The 12,892-nt window shown below is 33.3% G+C and overlaps 4 protein-coding genes across 6 annotated transcripts in view; 2 read left to right on the top strand and 2 right to left on the bottom strand.

Moving 5' to 3' along the window:
* The window catches only part of LOC119836378, a 102,693-nt gene extending 90,714 nt beyond the window's left edge, over nt 1-11,979 (top strand). The window contains exons 2-4 of the mRNA XM_038361686.1: nt 6,280-6,507; nt 9,864-9,951; nt 10,477-11,979. Coding sequence (XP_038217614.1) covers nt 6,280-6,507; nt 9,864-9,951; nt 10,477-10,624 — 464 coding nt within the window. The 3' untranslated portion in view covers nt 10,625-11,979. The remainder of the gene's footprint in view (nt 1-6,279; nt 6,508-9,863; nt 9,952-10,476) is intronic.
* LOC119836342 (D-aspartate oxidase) lies at nt 3,902-6,483 on the bottom strand. 3 transcript variants are annotated; one of them, XM_038361656.1, is made up of 2 exons: nt 6,360-6,483; nt 3,902-5,096 (listed from the first exon to the last, which is right to left on the bottom strand). In XM_038361656.1, coding segments are annotated over exons 1-2 (1,020 nt in total). In that variant the 5' UTR covers nt 6,362-6,483; the 3' UTR covers nt 3,902-4,078. The 3 variants fall into 3 exon arrangements, with proteins under 3 accessions (XP_038217584.1, XP_038217592.1, XP_038217576.1); XM_038361664.1 differs by lacking the exon at nt 6,360-6,483 and adding an exon at nt 5,837-5,926; XM_038361648.1 differs by lacking the exon at nt 6,360-6,483 and adding an exon at nt 5,766-5,922.
* Nucleotides 6,590-9,122, top strand: LOC119836367 (protein transport protein sft2). The gene is made up of 3 exons (XM_038361675.1): nt 6,590-6,926; nt 7,012-7,163; nt 8,361-9,122. The coding sequence occupies exons 1-3, from the start codon at nt 6,744-6,746 to the stop codon at nt 8,629-8,631; spliced, it is 606 nt and encodes a 201-aa protein (XP_038217603.1). The 5' UTR covers nt 6,590-6,743; the 3' UTR covers nt 8,632-9,122.
* Nucleotides 11,980-12,294: 315 nt separating the features above from the next.
* Nucleotides 12,295-12,892, bottom strand: part of LOC119838965 (fragile X mental retardation syndrome-related protein 1) — a 17,643-nt gene continuing 17,045 nt past the window's right edge. Inside the window, exon 16 of the mRNA XM_038365126.1 lies at nt 12,295-12,356. Coding sequence (XP_038221054.1) covers nt 12,295-12,356 — 62 coding nt within the window. The remainder of the gene's footprint in view (nt 12,357-12,892) is intronic.

Below are 12,892 nucleotides of genomic sequence, written 5' to 3'. Positions count from 1 at the left end.
CAACATACAAGTATATACGAATTTACAGCTAGGTAGGCCACGTTTCCTAGGTGAACCCCCTAAAATGACTGGACTACTACGCGTTGTAGTTTCTTGTTGCTACGAATTATCCCGTAACTAAGAATAATAAACAACTAACAAAAGATTCATAGAGCTTAGTTTTTTAACAAATATAAAAGCAGCTTTTATTTATTCACAAATTGAGATCGTTAAAACAAAGTGCACATTATACTCAACTTGTTAATTTTTCTTTTAATTGCATTTTATCAAAGGCACTTTTGTAACTCCGGATGTTACGATTATTAAATTTAAAATATTTTCTATTAATCTGTTTATTTCTTTAAAAACTATTTGTTCATCATGCTATGGGTTATGGCTTATCAATTCACATACCAGAGAATGTAATATAAATCTTCTTACTTCTACGGTATCTATATGAGAGAGAGCCTATAATGCCGGCCATTGGCCCGAGTAAAACTAGTAATTTAGATTATTAAATCAAACTGCTCGCACTTACTATGAACATAATTCTTATATGTCAGCTCAGGCTGGAGTATAGGGCATCTTGGGTAACTTCGAGCAGCAAGAGACACGAACGGAATTTCACACTTTTATTTAAACTCACAATAATTAAAATCATTAAATTCTCAGAAACCACTTCACTTCACTTTAAATAGCAAATTAGAAATCAAACTTATATCGGGAATCGAACAGACACGTCCGCTCGGCATGAGCTACAAATACTTGAATGCCCGCACGCTCCTACGGCCATGTCCAAGCGCAACTCGTGAGTCATGCACTTGCGTTCGTTAATATTTATGCGGGTACTCCGACAAATAAATAAAATTAATTACCCTTATTAGGTAATATTCTATAATGCAGTACCATCAAGAAGTAGCATGTCAAAGTGTAACTTAAATTGCATTATATTTTATTTGTCAAAAAATATAGACATAAATAGCTGACGTGCCGTCATACTGTCGCATTATATGAAACCTTCACAAATAAACGGCAGTAAACAGGTTTGATTATTCAATCAGTGTTGCATCGATCCGGACTATAGTTCATTTGCAAGCCAAATTAGAATTTGCGACGGTTTCATGTTATACAAACGTCGTTCATCGGTTGTTAGCTTGTACTTATTGGAAATATTATGCTTAATTTGTTCATTACTTCTTATCCCGATCAAGCTAAGGTTTGCTTCAGCTAGGTTCGAGTATCGGATGTAATATGACCTTTAGCGTCACGATTTATGATTACTAATTATAGCAGATAAGGTGTTAAACCGTTAAACCGTTTTAATCTTTGACGCAACAGACATGATGAGAATTTTAAATTAAAGTTATTTTCTAGTATAGAAAATAATATTGTTTCAGCTATTATTATTTACCGAAACCATATGTTGGTTCAAATTGTAAAATTTACAATTCAATTTGTAACAGTCAGCCACAATTCCACTAAGACTCTAAAACAAACTGTACAACGTTTGTACAAGCTAGCAACAATTGCTTTTTACATTTATTCACTCAGCTTATAACGGGAACAAGAAATAGAAGTGAGCTGCATCAATCACGGGCAGATCTCGTTATAAGAAACACGAGTATAAGCTCGATTTACGAGGTTATTTAGGAGCTTATGCGCTAACACAATTAAATAATATTTCAACTACACGTGTTGTTAATCAAAAACGTGATATTCATTGTACGGAACACGGTCATTACCTAGTTATAACATGCTATTTTAAGAGTGCGGTTTTACACGTTCCATGCAAAGAATCACTGTGTGTGCCACAGTAAAGTTTTGGTGAGATTGAAAACACATAAATATTTACATCCATATACTTTTCTAATCTATACGAATAATATTAAAAAATTGAAAGAGTTTTTTCTTAGGTTGAAGATATTTATCTCAGTAACAACTGGTTTGAATCGATTTATTTTACGTTCTTAACAATTGTAAATAACGTTGTCCAAATAATAAATAATTGTTTTCTACTAAAAGAGTCACCGACGTACCTGGGAGTCGCCCTGCTCCCGATTCTAAAATGGAACCAAACGGGGAAAAATACTGAGAACCGCTGCCGTTTTTAGGGAAGTCAGTTAAGAAACAATATAATTTAGATCAAGTGTCGTACCTTACAATATAATAAATATGATAATGTCTGCGGATATCGGAGTTGCAATTAGAGATATATACTTTCCACAATAATGAATGAAGAGAAGTCAAAAACATTGCCAATTGCCCACAGAAAGAAAATTGTATTACTAATATAGTATTGTGGTATCTGTCATTATATCGAGTTTCGTACTACGATTATAAACCGAAAATATGTTGAAAGTAACTAAAAGGTGCTTATTTTCTAAACCATCCTCAAGTGTCATATAATAATTACTATGATTTTTAGGCGTTTGTAACTCAATCGCCTGAAACTTTTTGAGATTGAAATAAATCATGGCGCACAAATGTATTAATTCCTAATTGATAGATTTTATATTTCTTACTAATGTAAGGCATTAACGTTTTAATTAGCATTACAATTAAAAATATTTTGGTCGTTATGAATGGCTAGAGCATTTCCACTAGTACCATATATATAGTATATATCTATGCCTGATAAATATAACATAGAAAAACCATAATCATGGACTGATAATCAATCTCTGTGTCTGTCCTTTGGTTGTCACTCTTAATAAAACGTGAAATATCGTCTGCGAAGACGAAAGGAAATAATACAAGAGAAATTACAAAACTAAGAATCGAAGAATTACTGAATAAAATTGTCTCGCAAATCTGTTTTAAATCGCTCTCAAACTTTGCTTGTTTTCCGATCTTGATTTTGTTGAATAAGATATTTTGAGGATTAAACTTTGTCATGTATTTTACTGTTTCACTGTATAAAATTGGAGAGTATATTTCCATCTCAGCCTATTAAAAAGCGCTCAAGCGGAACTCGCACTGTTAAAAAGTATGAATTATTTGGAAATAAAAAAAATGAGTATTTCGAACGTGGATTCAAACATTTTTTTCTGTAGTTTAAAAAATTTAGCTACATTAATTCGCATTTAAAGTGTTGCTTAAATTGCAAACAAAATATAACTCAAGCGGTGAATTCGTTTGATTTTAACATAAATCGCCACTCTGCGCCAACTAAGCTGTAACATCACAATATGTTACCGATAATTGGTTCGATGTATTATTCGTGAACACGGCCAAATGTAATCTACCATGAGATTGGAATGATGTCCAGCTTAAGACAATGTCACATTATCTTAAATAGACAGTATGTAGGTATAGTTGCTGTTGACGCTTCGCCGCGTGGTCAAAGGAAATTAAAATAAAACATATATAGATACGTAGTAACTATTTACTAATATGTGGTGAGGAGTGGCGCCATCTATAGGAATTTAAGTAAGGTTGATTAAACGTTGAAGCTGTTAATTGGTGGGCTTTTCATTTATTGTAATATCTACTTTCGGGTGATGATATAATATAGTCGTACTACATTACTAGATGCTCGTCCCGGCACTCCGGTCTATCCCATGAGAGCATTTAATCGGAATAAAAATTATCCTATCAACCAAGTCAGCTCTTAGTCTTTATACCAAATTTCGTTAAAATCCGTTCAGTAGTTTAAGCGTGATTGAACAAACTTTCACATTTATAATATTAGTGTGATAACGTTAAGTTACCATTATTCACTAAATATTTTTTTAATCTTAGTTTTATTGTTATTTGTTTTAATAACTCGGAAATAGATTGAACTGCAATTAATCGTCTAATTTATGTTAAATACAAATAAATAATAAGTAAACATTCGCATGTATTTGCAATCAGAAATTGAGGACTTATCGGATTTCAACATAATTTTTGTTTTACTCGTGTAAAATCAAACGCCAGAAAATACTTTGTTTTCCAATTTTGTTTATTTATATGAATAGACAATAAAGATATTAGATGTATGCAATATGATAAATGATTAAAATATACTAAAATAGATTTGTCATAAGCAACATTTTTAGAAATTACATACAAAAAGAAACATTACATTTTAATATGTACCTAGAAATTATAGTTTATATTAAATTTTGCTCCTGATATTAGACCTCAGAACGTCCAAAGCGATATCGACCGCGTGCATGGCGGTGCCCGGGGCGCACATAACCCCGTATCCACCATGACCATAGCAATGTACCACTTTCAAATCATCAATAACCTCAGCTTCCACCCGCACAGGTACCCTGTGAGGTCGTAAACCAACCTTCTGCGCCACCACCTCAACATTCTTCAACGCTGGCAACAAATCCACACACCTCTCCATGATCGCTGCCGCGTCATGCCTGCACACCTGCATGTTGTAGCTGTCATATTGCCGGACTCCACCCAAAGTCGCGATACCGTCCTGCCCCGGTATGATATACGCGTCATAATCACCGTAAAACGCCGTCTTTAGCCACGGAGCTTTCACTTTAAATATCTGACCCCGGATCGGAACTAAATCGTAATCGTTGCATAAATATTTCGCTCCCATACCGGTACAATTGAATACCAAATCGAAGTTGAGCGATGAGAAACTGTCAATCTTTCTGTTGACGATTTTCCCGCCACTTTTGACGAACGAATTCTCTAACCAAGGCAGGTAATAGTCGCATGTCGTTTTAACAGTTGTGAAATAAGATCCGTATTTCCAACCTTTGCCTGCAATTTGTAATTCGTTCTCATCAACAGGTCGATAAATCGGCACAAGATCTTCTATCAAGCGATTTCTAGTCGTATGATAGTTTTCTTTTGAGAATATGTATGTCGAAAGCGCTACAACGCCCGCTTTGTCAGCTTCGGATGTTTTAAGTATATCCTGCCAGTAATACCAAGAATTGTCGATCCATCGTTTCGTTATCTCGTATGTGGGACCTCTAAAGCTGAGTCCTGGCCGGAAGATGCCTGCAGCGACACAACTAACAGTATCTCCTTTAAACTTATCCGCTACGACTGTTATATCAGCATGTCTGAGTCGATCTTGGAATATCTTCGCCACCGTCAAACCGACGACTCCTGCCCCGAGGACGGCCACTTTTGGAGTATTCTTGACCATTTTAAACCTGTAAAAGAAAAGGTTTTATCGTTCAATTTAAGAAAGATTTACGCGTCCTTAAATATTGACTCGATTTGATGAAATTTTTTGCTCTAACGAAAAGGGTCGTGTCAACTCACAGCCCGAACCCTTTTGTACGCTTCTGTAGTTATAATAAATGAAGGTGAATTAAAAAATGGTTAAACTTTTCAATGAAACATCGGTCTTCTAACCGTTTTTTAATTACGATCACTTTTTAATTAAAGCCCTTTTTAATCAAAGTATACATGAACTGTTTTCCTTTGTAGTGAAATGATTTATTTTTTTTATTATTTCACACTTAATGAAATTTGATTCATCATTGCGATAATAACTTAGATATATATATTTTTTTTATAACATTCGATGAGTTTATCGTTTTTAAATAATAGTTTATTACATCATAATTGCGTAAAAACAATTTAGATAATTAATGTAAACAATCTTTCTATTAAGAGAGCTATGTCATAATATCTGCAGTTTATCTAATATAACAAAGAACAAAAGAAAGTCAATCTGTAAGCGTAGAGTATGATAGCGGACGATTCATTGAAAATAACTTTTAATCAAGAATTGTTTACTTGCCTCTATAAATAATATGTAAAGTATTTTATTATATCTATGTTGTAAACAATAACAACGTTCTTTAAGAACTTACATAAGAATAATATTCCAAAGTAATAATCCTTAGTTAATATATCCTCACCTAATAATTTATTACCTACTGACCCGAATTAAAACAAAAACGCGTTCAATTAGAGATACGTTCTTTACAAACTATCTATTTACATCGTACCTATACAGTACAGTACGTGCATGCGTTGACACCTATCATAATAATTACATCTATAGATAATTATACATCACTATTTGACAAGCCAACTCAGAATTAGTAACTAATTATATAGAAATAAGAATTCCGATACATGGCATATGAATAAGTTAATTTACAAGTTTTGCAGTTGTCTATTAATATGTATAGAATTAATAATTTTTATTATGTAGCAACATTACAACATTTAATACGTCGTGGATGTCAAAAATAACGGATTCACCGTCGGAGTCATCATGCGCAATCATGTTGTCATCATGATGTAAAATGGGACATGATATTAAATGAAAAAAAATGAATTAAAAAATGCAACTGCTAAACATTTATATTTGATTTCCAGAGTCACGACCACCAAGAAAAAACTACAATCAACTTTCATCGAATGAAAAGCTTGATAACAGACAAACTGAAGACATTCACATAGAAGAAGCAGACGTTGATTCAGATGCCAGCAGCACAGATCTCGACGAACGAGACACGCGCAATGTCTGTCCTCCCTGTGCGCATGACCGATACAACAACAACGTACGACATTCACATGACGAATTCAGTGACGATACAGATTATGGTGAGTACACAGCACGATTTATTTATCTGTATCACTTCAGCACGTCATTTCTGCTGTTATGACAACTAAAACGTAGTTGTCAATGTCAAAATGACACATTCTCTTATGTTGGATACCTACGGATTGTTGGAAATTGCATTGTTTTTTTATTGTGCTCTTTAAAATTAAAAGACTTCCGCATTAAGTGATTTTGGAATATCAAACGAGGAGTTAGGGAAGCAAATCAAGCAATCAAGATGGCAACTTTGAAGTCTGACTTGGATGACTATTTACTACAAAATGAGAATCGAAGAAGCTACAAGTTTAACTTACCTTTTTCAACTTCGAATTTTTTTACACGAAGCAACGAAGAGACACCCACCAGCACAACCACCACGAGTTCTTGGTTCGAAGAAGTGCAGAAGGAGTACTTTACCCTTGTGAGTGCTATGAATTTTGTTATCTTTTACTTATATTTACTTTTGATAATGAGGTCAAAGTGTTGTTAAATAATAATTGTTGCAGAGCCGAACGCAGCGATTTATGGGTTTCGGGATTTGTTTATTCTTCGGTATTCTATGCTTTATTCTGTCGTTTTTGTATATACCCATACTTCTACTACAAGCCAGAAAGTTTGCACTACTTTTTACTTTGGGAAGTCTTTTTTTCATATTAAGGTAAGTTCTCATATTAATACATACTATCAAGTAAAAGTTTAATTCAAGTATGGGAATTTAATAGAACTATAAAATAATATAATCTAATGTTTGAAAAATGTTTGGCAATATAATATTATGATATGTAATATTATGAGTCATCATACAGTTGTGATTCAGTTATAATGTGATTAATATAAATAATACTTTTTGTTGCTGGTAAATAAATATGTATTTACCAGCAACAAAAAGTATTTCATTGCTAAAGCAATAACTATATAATTAACTATTCACACCAATTCTCAGATATGGTAAATATTTTTGTACATAATTGTAATAATACAAGATTTTTTTTTTATCTGCTATACCTAAGACAAATCATAACATATTAAGCTAAACTACTTATAATTACATTATTCTGATGAACAGTATGTGATTACTTGTTTCATAACTATTGCAAATAATATAAAATATTAACAAACTTGATATGACATGCAAGCACAGAGTATATATCGTAAAACTTGGGAATGTGGCATTAAGATTAGCATTTATTTTCCAATTCATTCAATGTGTGAGTTTTTATTGTATGTATAAATTATAATTTTATAACTGTTCATTCAATAATGTAGCCTGCCAACCATGGCAAAGCATGGTCGATTATGGCCTGAATTCTTATAAGTCTGGGAGTCTGGGTCCCAGCAGTGGGAACTGATAAGAGCTGATGATGATGATTGTAGCCTGTGATTTGTACCATCAGCTGTATATATTGTATACTCCTTGCAAAATATGATACAAATTTATAACTAGATTACACAAGTCTTTAATGATTACCTCATATATAATTGATGTGAGGCACACATCACAACATACACAAAAACTTGTTTCTTGACTATTGTTATACTTTCCTTTCTAATTGACTGTTATAAAATAATCCACTTTAACATGTGTAATAAAGTACAAGCTCCATTTTTTTTTATAGATATTTGAAATCACTCTATTTTTGTGCATTTTTTAATAATTCCTAGACAACACCACACAAATAACACACTTATTAAGCTTGTTCCATGAAACCAAACAATACAATAAACCTTTTTTTTTCTTAATGTGTGCAAATACTTTAAAATCATAATCCAATTTTTATTGGTAGATCAACGCGATATGCTGGCTCAATATCCTGAATTACAAGGAATCATTGTCACTAATTTTTATTCCATACAGTTTCAGTTTCCTCTGGGGCCCCTGGTCACATCTCAAGTCCATGTTCTCTAAAGAGCGAGCACTCACCACTTCACTCTATGGGTTTACATTAATCGCAACACTGTACTGTGCGTTGCACCTTCAAAGCACACCACTCACTGTGATCTGTGCTGTAGGCCAGGTCCTCGCTCTCATGTGGATGATGATGGGCTCGATACCAGGGGGATCATCTGGAATGAGGTTTTTCGGCAGCATGTTCAAGTCGTCTGTTTCGAACACATTACCAATTTAACATAGACAGTATACTCGTATGCGAAAGTTGGTGCAGTGTAAATTATGATTAGTTTGGATGCGTGTGAAAAACTATTGCCTTACGTTTTTAAACATGGTGTATTTGATGTGTATAAAAACTTTTGAGTAATATTTATATTCAAAGATCTATTTTTGAATGTTCATTATACTTGCCTAAATAGTTATTTATAGTAACTTTACTGAAACGAGAATTCTAGATTTTAATTTTAAGTTATTCAAAATTGAATCAATCTTGCAAAGAGAAAGTTGCAAAATTTTTAAAATTATGGGAGTGTTCAAAAAACTTTGATACAGAATAAACTGTTTGAAGTTCAAAAGATATAGTATTATTTGTGTACGAAACTCGTATGGATCCATATGATTTTCTTAATTATAGTCATCAAAGAAGTCATCTTTAGAAAAAACTTCTCGCATATCATGTAGTATTTTGTAAAAAATGACATATAAAATGGACAATGATTGTTGTAAGATTGAAATGAATGGAATAGGATCGATTTTTCGCCATTATGTGACGTCATGGGTATTATTTTAAACGAATTATAAGTTGTGAACATATGTATTGAAATTGAAATACATTGAGATACAAATTTCCGGTTTTTGAATTACATTTGACATTAAATTGACACATAAAGGTCATTGACGTTCCTATCCTTACTTCCTTACTATAATCTCATAGTACCTCCTACGTCCTATACCATATTGTTACATAAAATTGTCACGACGCACAATTATTGTATAATATAATAATATGATGAAATATAAGTGGTTTTTAAATTATTGTGGTGTACTGATTTTCTGTAATTAATAAAATATTGTTTTTAGTTATATTGATAAAATAAATATGTACATAATTGAACATTGTATTTCATTTAATAATACCCATATAGTTATTCTCCCATCTTCCTAATAAAATAAATTTCATAAGCATTATATCTATATAATAAAGATCTGTAATAAAACCAATTCATACAAAATCCTGCATTCGGCAAAAAGGCTGAAAAGGAAGGATGTATTCTAAGAGGCAGACGAGGCACTGGTCTCGTCGCCTACATAATTTGAAATCATAATCACCTTATCTGCTTAGTCTTGCGACTGATTGCAGGTCTTGAAAAAAAAATATGTTTTCGAAGAGTATTATTGGTTTAATGTGTTTTTTCATCCCTCTCAATAAACATAATTTAATATAATAATTACATTGTACAATCTTTACAGATGAAGCATTGACTTGCAATGTTTGCGACCGATCGTTTCCCACGCGTCGCCAGCTGAACGATCACCAGCAAAAGAAAAGGCATTTCGGGTAAATTCTAATACATTTAGACAATCATTGCAATTTTAATAGTCCAATAATTGCAGCGTCTTAAATTAATTTATTTCTTTTATGTTATTCTGTGGTTATGGTATCATTTTTAAAGGCTTCTAAAATTTTCCATTATACTACATAAGCATTAATTACCCATAATATAAAACAATTGTTGAGAACATTATTATAACTACTTACTTACAATTTTTTATTAATATAATTAAGCGGTTTCGTTTTAAAAATTTTCATTTGGTGACAACGACTTTAGGGAATACTTATTTAACATGCATGCATAATATTATGGTGGACGGTAATAATACCTATAAAAAATGATCTTATTACATCTTAAAATTCCATTAAATATAGGAAGCTTTACTTTCATTCTATTCAAAAGAATTTAAAAATACTCTGTTCCAAAACTGTATGTTCTTTTTATGGTATAGCCATAGACGTAAATATAGTAGGTAACGTCTGCGTTAGTACTTGGTTTATGTGTCAATTAACGAGTTTGTAATTTTGCAGATGCAGCTCGTGCGACAGCCTGTTCCCGTCGCTGATGGCGCTGGAGCACCACAAGGAGGAGTTCCAGCACTGGAGCGACTCGTGCTGCTCGCGCTCCGACAGCGAAGAGTCGGACGACTGCCGCGATGACGCGCACCGGCTTATATAATGCCGCCATCTCATTATTGCCGGGGACCGACCGCAGCATTTGGGCACCTTCGTGTAGATATTTGTGGGGTTTTATAGCTTTTTCTTGATGTAGTTCAAACAGTGTAAATAGTGTTTTGTAGATCGAATAGACAGTGTTTTCGACATCTATGTACCTTATTTCTGCTATTGATGTTTTAAATGATACATTTTAAAGTATTACAAATATACGACCTTAAAATTATTTTAGTTGAATACCACTGGAACCTTGTCTAGATGATATATAAAGGCTAGGTTCATTGTAGATTATGTTGTTCATTTCATATTATCTATTATTGCATATAGTAATGTACTCGTATGAATCTTCCTTCCAAGAACTATAAAACCCTAAAAAATCTCCACAACCTAATTTCCAACAGAGAATATATATCGTGAAGTTTATATATTTTCTAAATTAAAAAAATTGAGCTAGAAATATGTGTTAAAAACATATCAATGGTCGCCGTTGTAAGGTTACATTTGTACGATTCCTTGTGTCCTGGACCGAGACGTAACTCCCGGCAATAATGCATATCATTGCGTGAATGACTGATATTCAATTGTAAATATTATTCATAATTATATTTAATCTAATAGTGCATTGGGGTGACTGCTAATATTAAATGCAATTTAATAGAGTTAGAATATACCTCTGTTAATTTGATTAAACCAAAGACAATACAAGTTATAGATTTGTTGCCACGCTCAAATATTTTAGCGTAAGGTATTTCGACAACACGTTTTACGAAAAAAAATCTAAAGAACTTGTATACTTATGAACGTGGTATACTATGGTTTTCTTAATTTAGTACCTAACTTACCCCAATGCCTAGCAGATTTTGAATTTAAATAGTCCACTGATGCAGTAGGATTTTGAATAGATTTTTCTATATTTGGATGTACAGTAATGTAAAATAATGTAGGTAAAAAAACCTATCATTTGTAAAATTTTATCATATTTTAAATATGTACGAGTAGGTAATGTATACAACATAGTTTCTGTAAACCGTTATTTTATTCCTAATGATCATCTTCAGTAGGTACCTCTCTTCCTAGTCTCTCTCTTCCAAAGAATTTTGATGGTTTTATTTATCAGGACTGTGTAAATGACTATCGAATTAGGCCTGGATATAGTCTGTCTAGTTAAAATTAAAATGAATAGTATTATTTATTTTAGATATACTAATTTAAAAAAATTCTGTTCTAAAAATTATACGTACGGGCTTTGTACTGGGCGATTTTGTAAATAGTTCTAGAAATTATCAATGTATTGGGAGAAACAGTATTCTAGTCATAGTTTGAATGTATCTTTGTATAAATAAATTGACCACATCTGTGTATCTTGTTTTATTCCATAGATTATACACTGTTTTATTCTACCTTATCAACAGCGCAAATTTATTTGCTTGTCTATTGCGAAAATAAGAGAAAACTTAGCCAAAAACAACATTCAAGAGCACAACAGGCGGTCTTATCGATAAGGAGAGAAGATTTGATATTAATTAATTAGAAAGATAAAATCACTTCAGCAGTGATTTGAATGTGAGTAGAAATTGAGCTTATGTCTAATGGCAAATCATTCATTTAATCTAATGGCCCGCACAATAAAGTAAGAATTATATAGGTGATTGATATACGCTGGCGAGACGAGACTTATTTGACGATCGAATTGGGTGGATAATTGGGTGGACACAAGGAACTCAAATCTTTGCTACCTATACATATTTAGCATATTTCCAAGTGATTTATTTTTCTATACTCATAATTGTATTTATTAAGAGAATAGCTCTCATGAAATTTATTCCCACTGTAGTCAATAGGTAAAAAAAAGTATTTAAGTTGCCAAGTAAAAATAAAACTACAACTGAAAATATGTACAGAAATGTTTTATTTATAGGAAACGACATAAGCACAGAATACAGGGTACGACACACGTAAGTCCCGCCTTATGTCCCGTCTCCCATACGCCGGAGAGCCGGCCGGCCGTATCGTCCGGGGAGCGACGTACACATTGTTAATTTTCATATAATCGAGTAATCAGGAATACAAATCACGAATCTCTTACGAAAGCATAATACGAGTGAGTCTAGTCGAGTGCGATGCGCGATCGCGACGCGTAGAGTCCGGGAGCGTCGGCCTCGGCCAACGCGAACGTTTCACTTCCTTGCGGCGCGGACCCGGGGCGCGGCGGGTCCGGGCGCGGCGGGCCCGGGGCGCGGGGCGCGGGGCGCGGGCCGGGCGCGGGGCGCGG

This window comes from Zerene cesonia, chromosome 3 (assembly GCF_012273895.1).
Source record: "Zerene cesonia ecotype Mississippi chromosome 3, Zerene_cesonia_1.1, whole genome shotgun sequence".
NCBI lineage: Eukaryota > Metazoa > Arthropoda > Insecta > Lepidoptera > Pieridae > Zerene > Zerene cesonia.
This window is presented reverse-complemented; position numbering and strand designations above follow the sequence as displayed.

What these genes read in the sequence shown, in the direction of transcription:
- LOC119836367 (XM_038361675.1), top strand. Translation starts at nt 6,744, where the DNA reads ATGGCAACTTTGAAGTCTGACTTGGATGACTATTTACTACAAAATGAG. An exon ending in AGAAGGAGTACTTTACCCTT is followed by an intron (nt 6,927 to 7,011) that starts GTGAGTGCTATG and finishes TAATTGTTGCAG; the next exon opens with AGCCGAACGCAGCGATTTAT. An exon ending in AGTCTTTTTTTCATATTAAG is followed by an intron (nt 7,164 to 8,360) that starts GTAAGTTCTCAT and finishes TATTCCATACAG; the next exon opens with TTTCAGTTTCCTCTGGGGCC.